This window comes from Python bivittatus, unplaced genomic scaffold, assembly GCF_059951505.1.
Source record: "Python bivittatus isolate LINGU-HERP-01145 unplaced genomic scaffold, Pbiv_v1 ctg000240_np1212, whole genome shotgun sequence".
Taxonomy (NCBI): domain Eukaryota; kingdom Metazoa; phylum Chordata; class Lepidosauria; order Squamata; family Pythonidae; genus Python; species Python bivittatus.
In genome coordinates, this window is record NW_028277051.1 from 2,379,719 (window position 1) to 2,402,840 (window position 23,122).

General features: G+C 52.3%; 1 protein-coding gene across 3 annotated transcripts in view; it reads left to right on the forward strand.

Moving 5' to 3' along the window:
• Positions 1-23,122, forward strand: part of SPECC1 (sperm antigen with calponin homology and coiled-coil domains 1) — a 112,933-nt gene that overhangs the window by 42,668 nt on the left and 47,143 nt on the right. For all 3 annotated transcript variants that reach the window (XM_088138761.1, XM_088138762.1, XM_088138763.1), the window contains 3 exons: positions 13,538-15,054; positions 18,011-18,218; positions 22,563-22,636. In XM_088138761.1, coding sequence (XP_087994887.1) covers positions 13,538-15,054; positions 18,011-18,218; positions 22,563-22,636 — 1,799 coding nt within the window. The remainder of the gene's footprint in view (positions 1-13,537; positions 15,055-18,010; positions 18,219-22,562; positions 22,637-23,122) is intronic.

Here is a 23,122-nt window from a genome sequence, read left to right on the forward strand (position 1 = left end):
TCACACACACACACCCCCCACCACGCCTGTGGCTTTTGATAGTTGCTGCCACCGCCCCCATCGGCTAAGCCGGGAGTTTCTCCCCCACTTCGTAGATTAACATTTGTTACTGACATTGCAGGGAGTAAATTGGCTTGGCTAAAACCAGGGTTTTTTTGTGTGGGGGTGATTCACTAAAACAGTGTTTTTCAAACTTGGCAACTTTAAGATGGGTGGACTTCCACTCCCAGAATTCCCCAGCCAGCCATGCTGGCTGGGGAATTCTGGGAGTGGAAGTCCACCCATCTTAAAGTTGCCAAGGGTGAGAAACCCTGAACTAAAATCTCCTGGGAAAAAAAAAAGGAACAGGGAAGAGCAGTGATTCAGATGTAACAAGATGGGGGTTAAAGGCTAATTCTTGCATCTCCATCCCGCATTTCTGGACACCTCCCTGGGCAAAGGGTGGCACATATTTTTGGTCCTGATATATTTTGCAACCTCGGCCGAACTTGGCCACCTCCGGTTCGGCTGGGACTACAACTCCTATCAGCCAACACCCCCTGGGAGTTGAGGGGAATAACAGGCTGGAAAAGGTTACCCTGCAGCTGATCTATTCAGAGTAAATTGTGCTGGTTTTTTTGGGAGGGGAGGAAGAGAGGAGGAAAAATAAACTTCCAGGTACGCCCTCTTAGAGAATGGTGCCAACTCAGCTGTTGCTTGGACTCAAGTCCCAGTTTATGATTCGCTTGCATTTTTGCGTTCAGGAAATACCTTTCATCCATGTGACTCACGGTGCACCTGGGGCGCACCCCTCCCCAGGCTAGTGGCTGGGGACTTGCACATTCATTTCCTTATTAAAACTCCAGTTTAGAATCTGGAACCGAAAAACCAGCCTTGGGCTGGTTTTCGTTTTGCAGAGCTGGCTCGGTGATTTCCCCCCTTTCCCAAAAGAACGGGAAGGTCTACTACGCCTTTGCACCTCACACAGTCATAAGCCGGGGCTGCCCGTCTGCCCTGCCTCTGTAACCAGGAAGTTCTTCCCTTCCAGGTGTGCAAAAGTGTTCTCCCACGGAATTGGTTACTTTTGGGGGGAACCACAGACTGGATGAATGGGTGATGATCTATGGATACCTTTTGCAATAAGTTCAGGGGCATTTAGAGTGAATGAGGTGCTCTGTTGTAAAACTTTAAAGAACCTTTCTCGTCTCGCTTTGCTTTCTAAATTAAATATGTATGTTTGAATGCCCTTCCTTCCACTTATCTTTGCATCTTACTGCTGGGCTTCCAACATTTCAGAGGTCATTAATTTCAACTTTTGAATATACCGTGCTGGTATACCACACTGACTGCGGTAGATGTAGAAAGATGGGACAGAATTTGGAGACAGAAGGAAAGGAGGAGGATGAGAAAGAGGAGAAAGAAGGAGGGAGGGAGGGAGGGAGGGAGGGAGACAAATGAGTTTGCCTTCTGGTCAGGTGGTCACCATGCATTGGGGCATGTCCAGTTGGCACTGGGGCAGTGAGGCTCCTCTGAGTCCTTGCATGGTTCCCACAGCCTCTGACAGTCTCACTGTGTGTGTGTTAAGCCTGCTCTGTTCAGAATCAGCCCCTCCAGAGGGTATGGAGTCATGATTAATCTCCTGGCCAGGAGGCACAGGGAGGAAGAGCAAGGAAATTTCCCCTAAACTGGCAACGTCTTCACCAGGCTACCTCGACATCCAGGTGGTGCCATTATGGTCTGAAATTGCAGGAAAGCCTTCTCCCTCGGAGCAGGGGGGCGCTGAGAGAGGGTCTCTGCAGAGTTGGGGGGCATCTAGCAGTTAGCAAGAATCCCCTTTGGGGGGACTGTAAAAGCATTCAGTCTTATTATTTAATTTAATTTAATTTAATTTAATTTAATTTAATTTAATTTAATGTAAATGACTGAAACAGCTGCCTGTGACTCTTGGCAACCAACAACAATTTCAGGAGAGTCCGTAGGGTATGGTGCAAAAAGTCAAGATGGTAGCCGTGCCGGTGCAGTCAAGGGTCTGCTTGTTTTTTAGGAGCTTTGGAGCTTATTTAATAAACCATGGTTAGGCAGTCCATATCTTAGCGTGCAAATCCTTCGAGGGTTGTACTTTTTACCCCCTGAAGATCCTACGTGGCTGATGAACTCTGTGCCCTTGAGCATTTGGCCTGGATTCTGTTATCATCTACAGACAATGCTCTATTTACCAACTTTCAAGTTACGAACTTTCACTGATACGAACAAACCTGTTGGCAACTCCAACCTGAAAGGTCCATGAAGGTGGGAAAGGGTTAGTTTACGGCAGTGTTGTCCAAACTTGGCCACTTTAAGATGAGTGGACTTCAACTTAAGATGAGTGGAATTCTGGGAGTTGAAGTCCACTCATCTTAAAGTGGCCAAGTTTGGACAACACTGGTTTACGATGTGCCATCTCACGTTGGGAGGCCGAGCATTTTATACTTGGTTGGACTTACGAACAAAATAGACTTATAAACAGCCTCTTGGTAAGTAAGTAGAGGACTGTCTGTACCTGGTTCCTCGGAAACCTCTGTTTCTGTCTTGGTCCGGTTTCCCAGGTCGCAAAGCACGCCTGCAGAGTTGTCTGTGTGCGTGTGACCTTCCTGGTGGGCGAACCTCTCTAGCCACGGCGTCCACCCCTCTTTGCCGAGTTTGCAGAGGGGGAATTGCATTGTTCTCCTGCCGGGTCCTGCAAGAGATGAGGTTGAATTGTCTCCCCCCCTCGTCTTTCGGGAATGGAGCGCACGCCTTTCCAAACACCCTTTCGTTTCCATTCCGGTGACGCCTGATATTTGGAGGCCTTTGAGCTCCCCCCCCCCCATTTTCCCCCTCTTTCTCGGCTTGGGATTTTCCCCCCTCCTTGCCGTTCCAAGACTTAAATCTCAAGGCCACCCGAAGCCATTTTCAGCAGTGCTCATCGTACAGCCGTTTTGCTGATCCAGGCTGAAATCCTCTCTGTACGTAACCTGGGAATAAGGTGATGCCGTTTCCTTTGAGTAATGGTGGGTAGGGTTGTTGCCCTGGCAAGTTTTTAGGTGAGGCAGTGGCTCAGGGTGATGGCGGGGATGATGCTCGGCTGTCTCAGAAAGCGCATGGCCTCTGCAGTTTTGAAAGCACTTTCGCTGATACTGTTTACCTTGTGTGGGTTGTTGAACCGTGCCGTGTTGAATAAGCTACAGTGGGCTAGGTGTGCCCAGGCTGAACTTTAAACCAGGACTTACAAACCTTAGGGATGAGGACCACACAACCTGCTAAGTCAGTGTTTTTCAAATTTGGCAGCTTCAAGATGGGTGGACTTCAACTCCCAGGATTCCCCAGCCAGCTTGCTGGCTGGGGAATCCTGGGAGTTGAAGTCCACCCATCTTGAAGCTGCCAAATTTGGGAAAAAACTGCACTAAGTCAGCATTTATACCAGGATCACACATCGCCTCAATTATCCCTCCCAGTTCTCTGGTTTCTGGGGTGATAGGACCGTGCTTTGCAATTCATCCAGAGCACCCTTTCCGCCAATCAAGGTTTAATCTGGAGCGTTGGCCTCTTCTTATCTAAACAGCCCTTGCCTCTTTGAAGTCCATCAGGTTAACTTTCATCTTCAGTCGAGGTTTGGAGCCTTGGAGATAAAAGGCCGGCAGGCTATCGGTAATTCTTATCTGGTGGTGACCACTGTAGTTGAAGCTGGAAAAGTCACTTGTCCCCTCCTTCCTGCGCATGCGCTACCAGCACCACCCTCCGGCCCACATTCCTCGCTGGGGCGGGTGAATTTTCTCCCACCAGAGGAATCTCTTTACCTGGGCAATCCAGGACGATGCGTGCCATGTCTGCGCAAACCGCACCCTGAGAGGTTGATGGAACCTCCATGTTCAGGAGCAGTCTAGCTGTGCGCCCGACGCCATGTCAGTGGAAAGCTACCGTCTTTCCGCACAGGGCTTGTCGCTTTGCAGACTTCTGGCCAACGTGGAGATGGGTTTTTTTTTCGGTTCTTCTCTGAATGTTGGGCATGTTGCTGCTTTACCGACCCCACAGAAGACCCGTGGGCTTGTTCGCAGGGTGCATCTTCTCATAAATCTGCTGAAGGCGAAATTTTGCAAGCCGGTAGCAGCTGAGGAATCAGCAGCAAGGAAAACCCTTTTGCTTGCAGATCTGGCGTGCCGCTTCCGGAATCTAGATTTTGCAGAATCCGTGCGGCAGAATTTGGACTGAGGATGGAATCAGTGTCTAATGATTGTTCTCGCTGCTGAAAAATGAAATGAGCCCTGGGGCTCATGGCTGGCTGGGGGATTCTGGGAGTTGAAGTCCACCCATCTTAAAGTGGCTAAGGTTGAGAAAGCCTGCCCTAGACCATCCTTGACAGATGATTCATTCTGAAAAACAGAGCAAAGGATTTCTCTCTACTTCATGCAGCAGCCTGTTCCACTGGAATAGGCATATTTTGGATTTGCAGGAAGGTACAGTCGTATTTCAAATTTCGGCCTTCCTCAGCAATCTGATGATGCAGCTAGAAGCAGGGCCAGAACAGGACCGGGCGCCCTCCAGATAAGGTGGGCCAGTTCCCATCCCCTCTCCCAGCACGCCCAGCCTTTGGGGAGGATGGGAGTCGCAGCCCTGACGCAGCTGGAGGGGACCAGATCCAGACCAGGAAATGCGCAGGAACAAGGCCCCGTACCCGGGGTCACGCCGTGCGAAACCAAGCTAGCCACATTCCAGCAGAGCCCAAGTTGGCAAGTTGGATGCCATCCACCAAAGGGCAGCCCTGCATTCTTGGCTGGTTGGGGATGGGGGGGGGCGAGGACAGCCCGCTCTGCAGGGAGGAGGGAGGAGATGCAATCCAGCGCAAGATAGGAGATGCGCGCAGAAACCTGACCTCCATCCGGCACCGTGTCAGCGTTCGTAAGCCCACTCCCCTTGCCCGGGGCCGTCTCCTCTGGGGAGACCCCCGGCCCTGAAACAGGGAAACTGAGCCGGGGGGTTGCCCTGTGTCTAATCTCTCTCTTCCTGAACGTTGGATCCAGATGTGCCAAGGCTGGAGGGAACAATATTTTGGAGACCCGTTGCCCGGCCCGGTCAAGCTCTCGAAGAAGGGAACGAAGGGCCGGGCTGCTCAGCCATTTCAGGAAGGCCCGGCCCACGAGAAAGCCAGCCCTTTCGGAAGGTTCGGCGAGGCGGCCTCTTTTCCCTGAGCGGCTAGCTTTCCAGAGGCAGTGCGCCTGCTCCTGTCACCACATTGGGGCCGTTGCTGTTTCTGGCCACCCGGCCCCGTTGTCCATCCAGGCCTGGGATGGTGTTGGAGGCGGATGGCAGCTGTTGATCCACAGCCTCTTCCTCTGACAGGGCAGCCCGCGGTTATCTCCCTGGCCAGCTTTCCAGCTTCCTCCCTGGATTCCTGCTGGTCTTCTGCATCCCCTGAGCTCAGGGGAAACTCCTTTTTTATCTCATTGTTCCACAGCCGCGGCTGCAACTGGTTGGAAACCGATGCGCGCCTCCCAATAAAGCATCGGGGTGGCTCTCCCAACCCCGGGCTGTTTTGGCCAGGTTCATTCTGAACCGTCTCGTCTTTCCCGGTCTCTAGATCAGCGTTTCTCAACCTTGGCCCCTTGAAGACGGGTGGACTTCAACTCCCAGAATTGCTGGCTGGGGAATTCTGGGAGTTGAAGTCCACCCATCTTAAAGTTGCCGAGGTTAAGAAACACTGGTTTAAACTAACGAATTAAAATATTTCGGAGCAGAGGAATGGTATGGCCCAACCCCATCTTGTGCAGGATAACAGTCCCTTCCTTTCCATCGCTGTCATGCCTTGGAGACCCTTCCCCAAATTGGTCCCTTAGTGGCTTTCCAACCTTGCTAAGTGTGTGACGGGTGTGTGTGTGTGTGTGGGGGGGAGACAGCTGGATTTGCACTATGAGCAGAAAAGGGATGAGGCAACTGAGTCCATCCCCCTTGCTGCTGGTCGTCCTCTTCTTCTCTTTCCTTCCACCTTCTCCAGCATTATGGGCTTCTCAAGGAGCTGGGTCTTCACATGATGTGTCCAAAAGGCCATTGGTGCCTTCACGAGCACCAAAGAGCCAATTCAGAGCACCCGTCTCCACCCGAGACTCCTTTGAACTCGCAAGGACCCCTTTCCTGGCACGGCTTATGAACTGGCTGAAAATGTCCACCCGGCTGGGATAACTGGCTTCTGCAGATGAGCAGGCACCCTTCATTTGTCTGAAGCCAGGTTTTCTTCCAGCACAGCCAGATGGAAGCTGGATGGCCAAGCAGGAACCATGGCCTAGATGTTTGCAATTTACAGTTGCCAGTATGTATAGCTCCACGTGGCTTGTTGCCTTATTCGAGTTCTCTGAGCCCCAAACGTCTGCAGCCCCCAAACTCAGTTGGGAGAACTCCGACAATCCAACGCGCTCGGTCTTAGCTCCGTGCACATCTCTGGTCTCCCAGGCGGGGTGGAAATTTGGCGGGCGGACTCCCAGTTTCGTTGCTTCAGTGAGAGCTCTCTGGCTTCCTCACCGCCTCGAAAACCTGGAATTTGTTGCCCCGGAGGCTGACAAAGCGGGGAGTGACTCTGCACCCACGTTCTCCTTGCGAACTGGAAGAGGTCAAAACACTGTGCGTGCCAGATGACTGAAAGAGGCCTTGAGCTTCTTTTCTTTTGAATGCCAAGTCATAGGACCGCGTTACGGTCTGGCTGGGGCGGCGGGGGGCGGGGGGGATAACAATTTAATCCATTCAAGCAAAGGAGACCAGGTTGCAGTTGGGCGAATGAGGAGTTTTGGTGTGGGTTAACAGCTGTCCCTCCAACGTGGAAGTCTGGACTGCGTTCACACAGCATGGCCGAGGGCTGGTTGGCTACCCCGTGGTTTATTAGACCACAGTTAACTGGCTTCTCTCGACCAGCTAAACCATAACCCTTAATTTACAAGCCACAATGGCTAAGATTCCTCAATACTCCACGTTGCAAGCGAGCAAGCCGTGAACGGAGAGTCTTGCGATTGCCTCCGGAGACCCTCTGGCTCAACGGGAAGGGAGTTTTGCAAGACCCCCCTTGGAAAAGACAAGCTAGTGGTCAGGCTAGGACTCTCCTTTACGCGAGCCCGGTTGCCTTTCAGCCATCACCCCTCTCCCAAACCCGTTTTATTTGCTCTGGTTGAACTGGTTTCGGAGGGGGACGTGAATGCGTGGTTTGCTTTTGTAAAACGTGCGTTCCCACCATTTACTCCAAACACCTGGCTGCTGTTTTGTAGAGGGTGTACGTTTCTGTTTCCGGGAAGAGAGCCGGGTTAGTCTACGGCAGCCCAAAATCAGATAGAGTCTAGTCCGATTAAGAGAACTAATAAATTTGCCCAATTAATAAATTTTAAAAGTGAAGCTTCAGCATCCGATGCAGTGAGCTCATGAAAGCTTCTTTTAATAAAATACATTAGTTGGAAAAGGTGCCACTGGACTCCTGATGTTTTTTTCTTTCCATGTATGCAGTGTTTCTCAACCGTGGCGACTTTAAGACCCGTGGACTTCAACTCCCAGAATTCTCCTGCCAGCCTTGCTGGCTGGGGAATTCTGGGAGTTGAAGTCCACGGGTCTTAAAGTCGCCAAGGTTGAGAAACACTGATCTATGGGATTCTTTCAGACGGAAAAATTGCAGGCGGGGTCATTTATCAAGAAGTAGCCGGGTCACAGCTTGGCCACACATTCCACCAAGGGTGCCTCCGGCCCGTTGAGTTGGCAACAGAAAGGGTGTGTGTGTGTGTGTGCGCGCGCGCTGGAAAGATGGCACTGCCCCATCTGCAGGTCGTTCTGGGGTTTGGAGGAATTGCACCCTTGAAGCAAAACTTCCTCCCCTCTCCGCTCCGAAAATTGGCAGGGCCATTAAGCGTCCAGACGCATTTATTGGTTTAACGTTGAAACGACGCTTGGCGGCTTGCCACGCCCGGAGGGGGTCGTAAAAGATGGTGTGGGGATCCGGCTGGGCTTTTGTGCCCTCGGCTGAACGGGGCAGGTGAAAAACTGGGAGGTGGAACTTCTCCATGTTGGGAAGAATGTGGCTGGAGAAGCGTGCCGGTAATGCAAAGACTGGCCGTCGGATAGCGTCCAGCTGTTTTGCGCTACAGGTCCCATAATGCCGTGCGCCTTGCGGGGTCTACTCTTGTGGGCTCCCGCCAGCCCGCCGTGTGGCCTTTTCCCCAGATGAACTAGGAAGAGTGGTTGCAGAAGGTGAAGAAGGAAATGGACTCGGTCAGGTCACCCTTTGGTCATGTCCAGACTACCCCTTGCCGTTCCCAGCCCCTGGGCCTGATGGGAGTTGTAGTCCAAGACTCTTTGGAGAGGGCGCCACTTCCCCACCCCTGATGGAGCTCTTGGGCTTGGCAGAAGCTCTCCTTCCTGTCCCTTATTTGTTTGGTACACATCAAAGCGAGGTGCCGCATTGATCGTACTGTCATGTCCGCCATCTTGACTTTTCTGCCCACACCCTGCGGACAGCCTCAGTCCTAACCCTGCCTATCCTTTTCATGGACCTGATGCGCCCACCGGGCCTTCCTCCTGGGTGAACTCACCCATGGGTGCCTCATCAAGCACGCTCCGCTCTGCAAAATGATGCAAAGCGATCCATGCCTGCTGAATTAAAAGCCGCACGATAATAGCGATGATGAGGATGGAAAAGTCACACCTTCCCAATTGGGCCAGCGGCAGCTGTGAAATTCAGCCCGGACCAGCGTGGGCTGCTGGCAAAACATCCCGAGCGAATGCTTGCTCCCCGCTGTCTCTTCCACCCCACCCCGCCCCACATCCCCCCGAACACTGAGCCCTTTGTCTTCAGCCTCGAACCATCACAGAGTCGTACTGTGCCTGCCTCGGTGCAAAGCCCCTTCCTCCTCCTCTGCACACTGAGCACGTTTGTGTGTGCCAGGGGGGCGGGGGATGAAGGGGATCGTGCCTCCCTTCAGCCAGCTCCTTCTCCCCCCACCCCCCCGCTGCCCCTTGTGCCTGCCGCGCACTGTTTTCCCCCCAGCAGCAAGCGCGGTGGAGTTACAGTCCTCGGACTCTGCCAGTTGGAAGGGGTCTCCGAGGTCATCTAGTCAACCCCCTTGGGAAGGAAGTTCCGTTTATTGATTTGTTCAGTTTCTGTGACGTACGCGGCCGCCCATCTCCACGGGTGAACCCGGGTGGCGTGCAAGGATGACAACTCAGACAAAAAAACTCAGACATGCTGGGGCCCAAACAATAGCCCCCCACTCACAGAAGGGGGGAGAAAAAGCACGCGAACAAATACAGCAGGGTTCCTCTCATCTCCTGGGCCCAGCGCCCGGGGAGCAACCAGGGCTGCGGCGTCTTGCGAAGGGCGGACAGGTCGGGGCCATCCGAATCTCTGGGGAGGCTGTTCCGTAGGGCTGGCCCTGCCATTGAGAAGGCACCAAATGGCCCGGGTGCCGTTGGACCAAGATGAAGGGGGTGCCCGGTGTCGCTGTGGCGAGAGGAGCAGCTCCCTGGATCTGGATCTGGGTGATGGTGAGGATGTAAAGTAGGTGAGGAAAGTCAGGAACCCCGGAGACTCTCTTAACTGGAACAAAAGGAAGTCGGGGAGACCAGACTGAGGTCTATGAAGAGAGAGAAAATGGAGTTTTATTTTATTTATTTTTTGCCATAGCAGAATTCGAAGTCTTCTGGAAATGCAGCACAAGGAGGCCGAAGGAAACCATGGAACACTAGAGCAGTGTTTCTCAGCCTTGGCCGCTCAAAGATGGGCGGACTTCAACTCCCAGAATTCCCCAGCCAGCCAGAATCCCATGGATCAGTGTTTCTCAACCTTGGCGACTTTAAGACCCGTGGACTTCAACTGGCTGGCTGGGGAATTCTGGGAGTTGAAGTCCGCCCATCTTCGAGCGGCCAAGGCTGAGAAACACTGCACTGGAGTATCTCTGACTCTCCAGCCCTGTTCAAAGACCTCTGAGGAGGGAGAGCCCGCCAGGCCATGGGGCAGCTGGGTTAGGTTGGCTCTTTGGCGGCCCATCTTCCGCCTGGTGCTCAGAAGTGCCTTCGCCCCCAAAGCCACCCTCCCCTCCGGTGAAGGGAAAGGCAGGTGAGGCACCTCCACCTGAGGACCTGGGCCCCAGAACATCTGCCCCCAAAGAAGCCGAAGGAACCTCCATGTCCAGGAGCAGCGCTGGCCGGTCCTTCCAAAGCAGCCACAGACTCAACAAGCGGGAAGGGGCCCTTGAGATCTTCCGGTCCAACCCTAACCTCCCCCCCCCCAGCTCAGTTCAGGAATCCGAATTCAGGCAGCCCTGAGAGAGGACCATCTACTTCCCCCTGAACCCCTCTGGGGAAGGGGAGCCCAGCATCTCTCGGGGACGCTCTTAGGGACGTTTCCTGTGAAATGAGCTTCCTTCATTTAATGGGAACCTGAAATCCTGTGACTTAAATCCACTATTCTGTGTCCTGCACCATCGGACGAGAAGAAGGGCCTTACGTTTCTCCTGGGTGACATCTTTTCATGCACCTGACGAGTGCAGTCCTGTCCTCACCCGGTATACGTACATACCCGGCTCCGTCAATCCCGATCCACAGGACGTAGGTTTCTAGTCCCCTGGTTGCCTTCTCTGCCTTGCTCTTAACTTGTTCCACTTTCTCTGAATCCTCCTTAAAAGGCAGCGCCCAGAACCGGACTCATTCCTTGAGCAAGGGGTCCCCGCAAAGCAGAATTCATTACTGAACAATTGCTTCTTGGGTTTGAGAAATTATGCTTCTGGGGCTGCAACCTCAAATTGCATTTGCTTCTTTTGCCGCCGCATCACGCTGCAGGCTTGCATTCCGCTTGCAATTAACTACTTTTCCGTGATCTTTCTCAAAAGCATTGTTACTGTGTCTGAATATTAGCCATCCTATATTGGATAACCGATAACGCCAGATGTGGCCAAATTTGGCCAGGATTTCCTGGTTCTGTTTTATACCCAGTCAGGGTACAAGAAACATTGCTCAGCCTCAAGATCTTCCCTAGACGAATCCCTCCGTTTTCGAGTCCAATATAAAGGGGACAGAAGCAAAGCAAGTTCTCGAAGTAAACGCTGCTGTGCAAAAATGACTTTTCCCCTTCTTCACGCTTTGAAAACAAAACCACCCTCTCCTCTTGATTACACATTCCTGTTCATTCTTCCTCCCTACAGAAGTTCTTTGCCTCGCTTGCTTAAAATGCGAGCGATTTAATTTCTGGCAGGCTCTGTCAGTTACTTCGCCTGCTTGAAGAGAAGAAGCAGGAACCGGTTCCTCGGAAGGAGCAGGCTTTGCAATTAAGCGCCTCGTCACAATGCGCCTAATGTGATTAAAAACATCAAAGGTCCCATTGTTGGGTGCTATTCAGTTGAAATTGTGAGGCTGGGGTTTCCTCCTCCATAGTCCTAATTTCTTGGGGGGTGGGGGAAAGGATGACGGCATTGGTTCAATGCTTTGCTTGATTTCTTCACTTTTTTTCCCCTTCAGCCATTCCTTGAATGGCAGGACATTCCTAGATCTGGTGTAGGTTATTTTCTGATTTTCTGTGCAACAGGCCTCATACCCCACAGGTTGAATAAATGGAAAAAAGCAAGGCTCTGACGTCTCTAGGCCTGGTTTAATGCAGAATTAGAAGCAAGTACAGGTAGTCCTCACTTAATGACCATTTGTTTAGTGACTGTTCAAAGTTACAACGGTGCTGAACAAAGGGACTTACAACCGGTCCTCACATTTACGACCGTCACAGCACCCCCGCGGTCACATGATTGTGATCTGGGCGCTTGGCAACCAGCTTGTACTTACGACGGTTGCAGCATCCCGGGGTCACGTGATCGCCATTTGTGACCTTCCCAACTGGCTTGTGGCATGCCAAATGAATGGGGAACCGTGTGATTGGCTTAATTTCTCTTTGCTGATTTCTCTTTGCTTAGAAAGTATTGCTTTGGGTTAACTGCAGTTTAGTATTACTGTATGTAGCTGCCCAAAGCTGTGGTTTATATTAACGATGGCTTACTGAAACGAGGCAGCTTAATCAGTCAAGGTTTAACAACCGCTACTTAGGACAAAGTTTGTCTGGATTTGCGTGCAACGTTGAACTGATGTCGAAGTTGGAGGTAAACATCACAAAATCAACCATTATAATTGATCGTTTATTGTAAGGTATGAAAAGTTTGGGAAACTGTTTCCTAGAAACTCTAAACCTAATCTTCCCCTTTCTTTCACAGATCAGATTCAAGTGTCAAAATATTTTGCTATTTTTGTTTTTTGGGCCCCTACTCAAGTTGGCATTTTTATGGCGGTGTGCCCAGCTTTGTCTAAAGACATCTAAGTTCAGGGTGTGCCACCTGCTCTGCCACATGATGAAATCATTATTGTGGCTGAGTGTGACGCGTGAAGCCAGCTGTTGTGTCTTGCGAACCACATTTAAGGATTAGCCTCAGGTGTGAACGCAGCAGGCTGTAGTTTATTCAAGTAACCATGGCGTGATGTGTGAGAGAATGAAATTTAACGGAGAAAAGTGCTTAAGGAAACAAAATCCCTAAGGAAACAAAAATCAGATGCAGAGGTTAAGCATGGGGGATACCTGGTTCGGTACAGTATTTGCCAAAAAAGATCTTTGAATAGTAGCTAATTGCAAACTTAACATGAGCCAGCTGCATAATGAGTCTGCGAAAAAGGCAAGTGCAGTTTTAGACTGCATCAATAAAAATGTCATTTCCAATAAAACGCTACTTTATTCTACCTTAAGGACAGCGTCCGGTTCTACCACTACATTTTCAGAAAGAGTCAGAGAAACGAACTGGGGCAAGAGAAGGGCACTGAGAAGGATCGGGGAGCTGAAAACGAACTCTTCGGAAGAGAGCTGGTGGGAGCTGGGCCCGCTTAGCCTTGAGGAAAGGGGGCAGAGCAGGGTGGCACAGCCACGCTCAGAGGCCTGAATGGATTTCAAATAGAACAAGACCTGTTTGTCTGTGTGAGAAATTAAAAATAGTATAATACAAAGATCCTACAAAACAAACAACTGGGGGAAAAAATCCCATGAGAGGCCCAAGGTCTGTGGGGAACAGCCAGGTTTTAAGGGTTTCTTTGATGAGCGTCAGGGTGGGGGCCGTATGAATCTCTGGGGGGACCGCTCTGCACCAGAGGGCACAAGCACTGTGACAGGGAAAGCCCCTTCCTGGGTCCCTTCAGGTGGCACCCTCTAATTAGCAGGACCGTCCGTGCCCGAGCGCAGGACGCCGAATGATGGATTCAAGGCTCAGGAAGGGAGATCCCGCTGGAGAGTTAGGAAACGTCCCGAAAGAGCCCCTTCCAGCTCTGCGGTTCTGTGAACCTCAGTCATTTCTTGCAAGCTCATTTTTTGGGGGAAGCAGATCCCCCTTATTTCTACATCCAGGGGTAGCTCAGCCATCGCTGAGCCGAAGGCGGCGCGATTCCTCCCTCTGCGGCTTCCTTCGTGATGAGTTTCACCTTGCATGCTCCTGGTGGGCGGGGAACCATGCCTCCCACCCCCCAACGCAGCCGGTTCACCAGCGTATCTCCTTTCCTCTCCTAGGTTCCACCCCGGCCTCCAAGCGCACTGGGATCCCTGCACCGCGGGAGCTGCCAAGCGCCGTCGCCCGAGAAAAGGCGGTCCTGAGGCCCAGGAAGGCTCAGCCCAGCCCGACGTCTTCTGGGGCGCCAACCCCCACCAAGCATTCGCGGCCTTCCCTCAAGCCCAAGAATGAGGCGGAAGCTGGAGAGAAGGCGGGCCTGGCGTCCCAGGTCAAGGAGCTCCTGGCCGAAGCCAAGGCGAAAGATTCTGAGATCACCAAGCTTCGCAACGAGCTGAAGAAGCACCAGGACAAGGACCTGGCTGGTCTGGTGGACCAACCCGTGGACGGTCTGCCAGCCGAGGTGGAATCCCTGATCCAGGCCCTTCAGGAAAAGAACAAGTCTTTCCAGAGGGAGCTCTTGAACCTCGGCGAGGAGAACCGGCTCTTGAAGGAGAAGCTGAGCCAACGGGAGCATTCGCCGCTTTCGGACACCATCAGCAGCAGCAGCCTGCCCACCCCCACCACGCAAGAGTCCAGCTTTGGAAGCCCAACACAGCCGTCCCTTTGCAGCAACGCCAACGGCGGGAGCCCCTGCGTCAATGGGCCTCCTCTGCGCAACTCGGGTTCTTCCAGCAGCGACGTTACCAAAGCCTCCTTGTCTCCCGATGCCTCGGATTTCGAGCACATCGTGGACGTCCCCTCGAGGCCCGCGTCTTCTAGCAGCAACGTCTTCAAGACGTCGAGATGTTCCACCTCCGGGAGCTCGCCGAACAACGTCAGCGACCTCTCGGTGGCCTCTCTTACGGAGAGGATACAGCGGATGGAGGAGAACCACCACTGCACGGCGGAGGAGCTGCAAGCCACGCTGCAGGAGCTCTCCGACCAGCAGCAGGTGGTGCAGGAGCTGACGGCTGAGAACGAGAAGCTGGCGGAGGAGAAGGCCATCCTGGAGAGCTCCTTCTGCCAGCACCGGGACCGAGCCGAGCAGCTGAGCCAAGAGAACGAGAAGCTGACCGCCCTCCTGCAGGAGCGCCCGAAGGCTGACGAGAGCAAAGCCAAGGCCCACGAGCTGGAGCTGAAGTGCGCCGAGCTGCAGGAGAAGGCCCAGTTCGAGCGGGAGAAGATGCTGAACATCCAGCAGCAGCTCACCAGCAGCTTGAGGAGCCTGGAGAGGGAGCACCAGGAAGCCCAGGGGGCGGTCAAGAGCCTGGGGGAGGAGGCCAAGCGGCTGGGCGGCCTGCTGGAGACCGAGCGGCAGAACAACTCCGCCCTGGCGAGGACTCTGGAAGACTGCAAGGTCCACCTGGAAGGGCTGAAGATTGAGAGCGAGTCGCTCCGGTCCCAGCTGGACAGCGAGAAGCGAAAAGCCGCCGCGATGGACGCCATGGAGCACGCGGCGAGCGGCTCCGACGTGCACGAGATGCTGCGAGGAATCCGAGCCGAGAGGGACCAGTTGGAACGAGCCTGCACGGAGCTGAGGCAAGAGCTGCTGAAGGCCCATAGCGAAGTGAAGACGCTGCAAGGGCAGCTGGCCAAGGTAAGGCTTCCAGTGGAGCCTCCAGTGTCAGCAGCAGTGTACCTGAAAAGCTCACAGCAGGAAGGCGCCATGGCCCTAGAGTCCTCCTTGTGGGCTTCTGGGTGGGGGGAGCAGAATTCTGCACATGTTGGACATTTGGCCTAATCCCGCGGGCTGCTAGCTGTGACGATACCTTCGAATTCTGTCGAAAGAATGGTAGCCGGTTGCTTTTCCACGATGCTCGGTCTGCATCGATCGGAGATCCAAGGTGGTCTTGAATGAGACCGTCAAAAGTGTCCCGTGGCCAGAAACCAAGCGGGGTTACCCTTCCAAAGATAACTAAAAGTTGCAAGAGGGACAGGAAGGTGCGCAGGATTTGAACCAGACAGAAGGGAGAATATTCCGCTATCGTAGCCTTTCCCCAAGTTACATCTTTACCTCCCAGAATTCTCAGCAATGGCTGCGCAGCCTGGGGGATTCTGGGAGTTGAAATCCACATATCTGGAAGTTGCCCAGGTTGCACCAGCGGGGTGAGAATGGCTGCCTAGGGCAGGGTAGAGCTGGCACTCTCGTGAGTTCCTGCCCCACTTCCCTACCGCAATTTGGCAGGGTTTATCTGAAGAAGCGACTCTGCGGGCTGGTAAAAATCCTTCCTGCTTTTTTCCTGTCTTCATTAGCGGGGCAGGATCCATGTCTGGCATATTTTCGGACAGTTTTCCTTTCCTTTATAGAAGTAGGGCCTTTAACTGTTTCCTTTCACCGTATCTCATATAATATCAGAATACTTTCAAAGCATGTTGGCCTAATGCCCGTAGCTCTTAACGTCCCCCAGCCACCTTAGTATTTTAATCAGCCAACTTTTTACGTTTTGACAAGTCAGTGAATTCGTTGCAGGGTTTTCCAATGAGTGTTTCCCTGATGCCAGCTCTTTCCCTAACTGTACCGACCACAACGTACCTTCTCATTTAAGATGCGGATGAAGATGTTTCCCCCTGAGGGTTTCCATGTGATATTTGAGGAGGGGTCTGCCAGCCCTTCTAGAAAACCCATGTCATGTTCATTGCAAAGCGATAGTAACAGAATCTTGTAAGTCTGAATGCGCTCCCCCACCCCCCACTTTATCTTCATGAGAACTAGGGAGGTTCTTGTCTGAAACGCTTTCTCAGGTTACGTTCCTGCCCTGGACTTAGTCCTCCTTTATCCAACCGTTGTCTTAGTGGTGGCTTTTCCTCCTGCCCCTCAAGGCCCTTCCCTCTTCCCTCTACATTTGCAGACCATCCCGAACTGCATAGAGCAGGGCTCCCAGTGGGTGAAAGAGGCTGCTTAAATATGAAAAACCTGCCTAACCCTGCATTAGAAGAGTGCCCCACTCGGCCAGTAACTCTGGCATCAGCCTGGCTGTTTTGCAAATGTTTTTGGCTGTTCCTGCCTTGCCTGGCCCGGCCCGGCCCTTCCGTGTTCTCTCCTCTTGTCCTGCCAGACCAGCCTCTTTGGTGATTTATTTTTTGCTTCTCTGCCCGAGCCCAGGTGTTTACGCTGTGCTCGGCTCGGTGCGCATGTATGCACAGCAATTCTCTCGGCAAATCTTGGACTTGTAACCCAAGCCAGCAATAAACCTTTGCCTCTGCTGTACTTGGAACCAGACCAATCAGGGAGTGGCCCCAGACCAGCAGCCATCTTGCACCTCCTGGAAAATGGTGTGTGTGTGTGCGCGCACGCGTGCGTGTGTGTGTTGTCCGATCTCCCCACTGGATTTGCAGGGATTGGAAACTCTCCAAGCAACCCAGACAATTGAAAAACACCGGTATAATGGTTATAGGTGCTGGACTAGCAGGTTCTGGTCTGTCCCCCCCCCAACCTTGGAACCCCCCCCCCCGGGGATTTTGGGCTGCCCCTCTCTTTAGCCCTAGACTAGGAAGTCAAAAAACATCTACCTACCAGCCCGCATTGGATCAGTGTGGCGGATAATGGTCTGTGACCTTCAATGAGAAAGCCTTAACATGTAAGAGGGGTTGCACCCTTATTTATATATCTGTGTAAACTTTGCATAGAAAACTAGCATGTCAAAGAAAAGCCTTCAGCCTGGCGCACCAATGCGCCCTCCCAGATGTGGGGATTATTGGGGCTGTTTTAGTTTCACTCCTATTAGCTCATGAGCGAGGCTGATTTGCAGCCAAAATGACATCACCCGCCGCTAGTGTGGGCTCAGGGAGATGCAAGAGTCTTATTTTACAGAGCAAACCGAGGGGACGCTGGAATGGCTCCCCAGCCACGGAGCGTGGTGGGGATGGAAATGGCTGGGGTGAAAAAGGGGAGGAAGGGGGCAGGGGCGAGGGACACACGGCATCTCAGGTCGCAACGGTTGTTTGCAACGCTTCTTCCTTCTTACATGGGAACGCGTTCAAGGTTTGCAAAACGGCCATGTTCAAATGGCTGTTCTGGAGAAGGTTGTCACTGGTGTGCCTGTTCCCAAACAAAGCGCCAGTTTGCCGACACCAAGTCCGCCAGGCACACGGAGCGCAGACAAGCCGAGGCTTCTTACGCATCAGTTCTGGACCCTGCATGGGATTCCCACAGCATCCAGCCCCTCCTTCCTCTCTTCCCTCCCTCCCCCAATGGCCGCATTCTCACAACCTGCTTAAACCCGGTTACCAAAGAAACCAATTGTCTGGGTTGGCACATGGCACGGAATCGAACACTCCCCGGACTAAGCCGAGTTTACCTGTCCCCCGAAAGCCCCAAGGAAGCTAGCCCACAGTGGCCCCGAAGCGAGGTGGGTCGGCAGGTCACGGAAATGCAGCGAAGCCAGCGGCTGACTGAGTTCTGCCTCCACGACTTGGGGATCTGCACGGCCCGCCCAAGGTCTCCAGGTCTGGTGACCCTAAATGGCTCCTGGGTCCCCGTGGGATCTCAGGGGGCTTCCCGGCACCCTCCCCCGTCTCCTTTTCACGCCTCCAACGTGCCTCCGCTTTCCCAGGTCGAGAAGGAACGGGAGCAGCTGAAGGAGACGTGCGACGGGCAGGCCGAGCAGCTGAGCCAGACGGGTCTCAAATTGCAGGAGAGGAACTCGGAGAACGAGGCGGAGATGAAGAACCTGAAGGAGACCATCTTCGAGCTGGAAGACCAGGTGGAGCAGCACCGGGCGGTCAAGCTGCACAACGACCAGATCATCAGCGACCTGGAGAGTAGGTAGCGCGGCGGGGAAGAGACGCCCCTGCCTTCCTTGGTTGGTGCCCTCCCTCCCACCCATTTTGTCCTCACTACAGCCCTGCGAGGTAGGGTGGGGAAAGGGAGTGACCGTGTCAGGATCCGCCCTAGTGACCCTATGCAAGCTTTCCTTCCTTCCTTCCTTCCTTCCTTCCTTCCTTCCTTCCTTCCTTCCTTCCTTCCTTCCTTCCTTCCTTCCTTCCTTCCTTCCTTCCTTCCTTCCTTCCTTCCTTCCTTCCTTCCTTCCTTCCTTCCTTCCTTCCTTCCTTCCTTCCTTCCTTCCTTCCTTCCTTCCTTCCTTCCTTCCTTCCTTCCTTCCTTCCTTCCTTCCTTCCTTCCTTCCTTCCTTCCTTCCTTCCTTCCTTCCTTCCTTCCTTCCTTCCTTCCTTCCTCAGAATTCTTGTGATTAAGAAGCTGGTTTTAAACAAACAAAAAAAGAACAATAATTAAGTCAGCCTTCCTGATTTTGTCACCCTCCCATTATGTGTGAAACAGCCCCTCCCCAAAATGGCTGCAGACTTCAGGGCCCCCTCCAAAAAAGGGAAGAAATTATGAAACACGTAGGAGGCGTGCGCACCCAGTGAATTTTAAGCATATTTAAATTGAGTTTAGTTTGCCTTGAGTTCACCTGCTTTTTGGAGCATGTCAGTAATGGGTGTAGTTGTCAACTGGGAAAATGTGTGCCCTGATCCAGCCCTTCCTTGTGGCAGAAGGTCGTAGCAGGACCACTAATACAGCAGCAGTTCTGTGTTTGCAGATAGACTGTGTCTGAACAACCATGTTCCATTTACAGGCAGTCCTCAACTTATGACCTTTCGTTTAGTAACTGTTCAAAGTTATGACGGTGCTGAAAAAGTGACTTATGACCGGTTCTTGCACTTACAACCATCACAGTGTCCCTGTGGTTGCATGATCAAAATTTAGACGCTTGGCAACTGGCATGCATTTATGACGGTTGCCGCATCCCAGGTCACATGATCGCCATTTGCTTCCAACAAGCAAAGTCAATGGAGAAGTTGGATTCGCTTAATGAATGCGGCAAAAAAGGTGGTAAAATCGGGTGCGACTCACTTAATGACGGCATTGCTTAGCGATGGAAGTGCTGGTCCCAATTGTGGTCATAAATCGAGGACTACCCATAGTTCTCATTGGCATGGTTTTTTCCTTATTTTATCCTGGTGTAATTTCACAAATGCCTCAAAAGAGGGGGGTGTTGCACCACCTTCATCCCAGCGAGGTAGGCCAGGCTGAGATAGGAAGTCACTTGTGAAGGCAAACCAGCAAACTTTAGAGCCGGTTAGCCAGGAAATGCTGGGAAGGAGGTTTCCATGAGATGTTTGTTACGTTAGAGTACTTGAACAGCAGAAAAGGTTCCCCCAGGAAAGGTGGCTTCTCTCCTTTGCTGGGGATAGGGCATTACAGATTTCCTGCCCTGAGGAGTGGACTGGACTAAATGACCTTCAAGGCCCCTTCCAGCGTTCTTTGGATTTGAACTTGGGACTTCAGAGACCTCTCCAGGAAGTGTTCATGAGAACAGGACTCGGGTGGCTTGCCCTTGTTCTTTTCCAGGGTGTGTTTCCTGACACTCCAGCCTAGCCTGCAGCCCTGGGATCTCCTGGTGGCCTCCCATCCACCGGGACCCACCCTGCTCAGTGTTTTGAGATTGGCCAGGGTTGGCTAGGTGCTGCTTCTATAGCTAGCCCTCCCGAAACCCCCAAAGTAGGTCACCCACCAGTTCCCATCTCCCCCTCATTGACTTATTTCAGCATCGGTGTCCCCTCTCAGCCGCTGATCTTTTTGCTCTCAGAAATGGAAGGGGGGCCATCTGGTGCTTCTGAAGAGGGTGGGGCTGCCGTGGATGCGAACTCAACACTCCACACCCAGCATTTGTGACCGATGCTGATTTTTTTAAACTTATTTTTAATTGCAAGCAGGGTTGAGTCGAGGGACGCTTGGACCTCCTGCCCCACCGTCCCTTTCAGGTCATTTCGGGTGGCTGCCGTGGGCTCCCTGGGTGGGTGAAGAGGGGGAGCTTCCAAGTGGATCTTCCTCTCCCCCCTGCAGAAGGCGGATAGTATTATCTGGATCAGCCCCGAGCTCTCTGGACGAGGCAACGCCGCCACCTGCTGGCGGATGTTGGGGATGCCGGGCATGTCCGTGAAATTACTGAAGTATGAGTTGGGTATAAAATGGCTTTCCTGTTTCTTCTTCTTCTTCTTCTTCTTCTTCTTCTTCTTCTTCTTCTTCTTCTTCTTCTTCTTCTTCTTCTTCTTCTTCTTCTTCTTCTTCTTCTTCTTCTTCTTCTTCTTCTTCTTCTTCTTCTTCTTCTTATTCTTCTTCTTCTTCTTCTTCTTCTTCTTCTTCTTCTTCTTCTTCTTCTTCTTCTTCTTCTTCTTCTTCTTCTTCATAATTTTTTTTTAAACACTCTCGAAGCAGGGGTACCATTCCATTCAAACTTCAAACCCAAAACTCCGTCATGAAACTTAAGATTTAAATTAAAACAGTGTTGTGCAAACTTGGGCACTTCAAGATGAGTGGAGTTGAACTCCCAGAATTCCCCAGCCAGCCATGGGAATTCTGGGAGTTGAAGTCCACTCATCTTAAAGTGCCCAAGTTTGGACAACACTGACTTAAAACAGCTGCAGTTTTAAAAACGAATGGGTCAATGAAACAGCAGCCCCCCTATCTTTGATGGTGATGATGATGACGAGTGATGATTTTCCTTTTGACCCCCAGTTGTGTCTAATGTTACCTCCTGCTCCAGAAAGCTGTGAGCGAAGGTAGTTTAAGGTTACCCTCTTAACAGGCATAACTGGGATGTAAGGAGAGCTACTCCAGGTGCGTCACCTGGCCATGTAAAAAGGGATGGGCATGACTTTTTTGACACTCCCCCCACAGATTCCGGAAACATTGGACTGCATCTCCCATCCTCCCCCGCCCAAGGGATCGGCTCTTAAAGTCTACCCCATCGGGGAGAGCACGCAGTCCGTGAAGGCCACTGGGCACTGCAAAATGTGTTGCTTGGTGTGAGCGCGGTTTGGAATCTCAAGACAATGGGCATTGTGGTTTTAATTTATTTTAGAAAAATTCTATCCCTTACGATGTACTTCCTGAATTGTAGCCTCCTGGCCAAAGGGGGTCACCGGACAGGTTGCTCCCCCATGCAAATGGATCTGCTGGAAGGGGCATTAGAGGTCACCTAGCCCCACAGGTGATAGGCAGTTGGTGGGCAACATGAAGCTGTACAAAGCCCCCCCCCCGGCCACAGCTACCCCCGCTCTTCAAGCAGGAGCAGGAGGACCCCCAGATTGCACACAAGTTTTGTCTGGGGCAGTGCAGCCCCATCCAGAACTAGAGATGCAGAAGCAGGGGGTCCTAAAACCCCAAACCCCTTGGTCTTGTTAGGGTACAGCTGAAGCCTGTTGTTCCCCATCCAACCCTCCCCAGCCTCCAGACACCAAGACAGGACCTCCACGGTCTCCTGGCAGGCGGGGGTCAGCAGACAGGTTGTTCACCCATGCAAATGCATCACCGGGAAGGGACATTAGAGGTCATCTACTCCAACCACCAGCACTGTCAAGACATACACAAAACCGTGCCCGAGAGGTGGCCACAGAGCCAGTGAGAACAAGGGGGATTTCCACCACATAACAGTTCTTCCCACCAGGAAATTCCCCATTCCTCTCTTTCTTTTAATTTTCAACCCACCGCTGAAGTCTCTGTGCCTGTAACGCTGCACGGACGGGTTGTTGAGGAACGACCGATAGACACTGCCAGTTAATGCTGCGTGAGAGGATGAATCGTTTGTCCTGTCCGAGACACGTTGTTTTTCACTCCTTTTGGTCCCTTGCTACATTGAAATAACCTTTTCCAAATTGTGGTCCGGGTGCTTCCTGCCCCCATCCTCTGGGGAAAAAAAACCTTGCCCCCAATCATGCAAGAGCAACATCTTTCAAAATCTTAGGCACAAATGTGAGAACCTCACGTTGGTGTTCTGTATTCTGACAGCAGGCGGGGGGCATTTGGATTTCAGCGTTCTTCTGCAAGATCACCCAAACCTCAGGAGAGGTGGTGATTTTGTGAGATTTTAACACTTTTTAGCTTTTAATTTAAAAAAGAAACTGATTAGAATTTAACTTGGGGAATGATAGACGCCCACGTCCCGTGGGCACCATGTCGCCAACCCTTGCCTCAGGAAGTGGAGATGGACTTAGATAAATTATGCCCCCTTGCCCGCTTCGTTGTGGTGGGGAGGTGGGCTTTTCAGGCCAGACCGCTGTACCCTTTGGCAACCCTGACCTCAAAATGCCTTTTCTTCCCAGATAACCTGCTCAAACTGGAAGATCAGAAGTTGGAACTCGAGAGGCAGCTGAAGATGCTGAACAAGCAAATTAAGGTGAGGCTCCCACTCGCGGGCAGAGCATCCCGCCTGAACCCCTGGATCGAGGTTCCATCCCTGGCATCTGCAGATAGGGGAGGATCCTGCGCCAACCCCTGCAGATGCACCTGGCGATGGCAAACCAGGGTGAGCCTTGGCACAAGCCAACTTGACGCGTTAACTGGGGGGAGGGACGGTTCACCCAGTTCTCGTTTCCTACAGTGGGGAAATTCCCAGCAATTCCCTGACCAGGTTGGCTCTGTTTAACACCTTTGATAGTCCAGGGGAATTAATTAATGATCCTTAACCGATGCCCAGGTGAACATTCTGCACTGGCTTGATCCAAGATTCGGAGCCTTTCTGGTAAACTTTTTCTCCTACCGCAATCATTGGCAGGATATGTCCTCAACACATACGCAAACGTTTATGTACAGGCACACACACAGTCTTTCTTTCTAGCCCAGAGAGAAAGAATAGGAATGGGGAAAGCAGGGGCATCCGTGG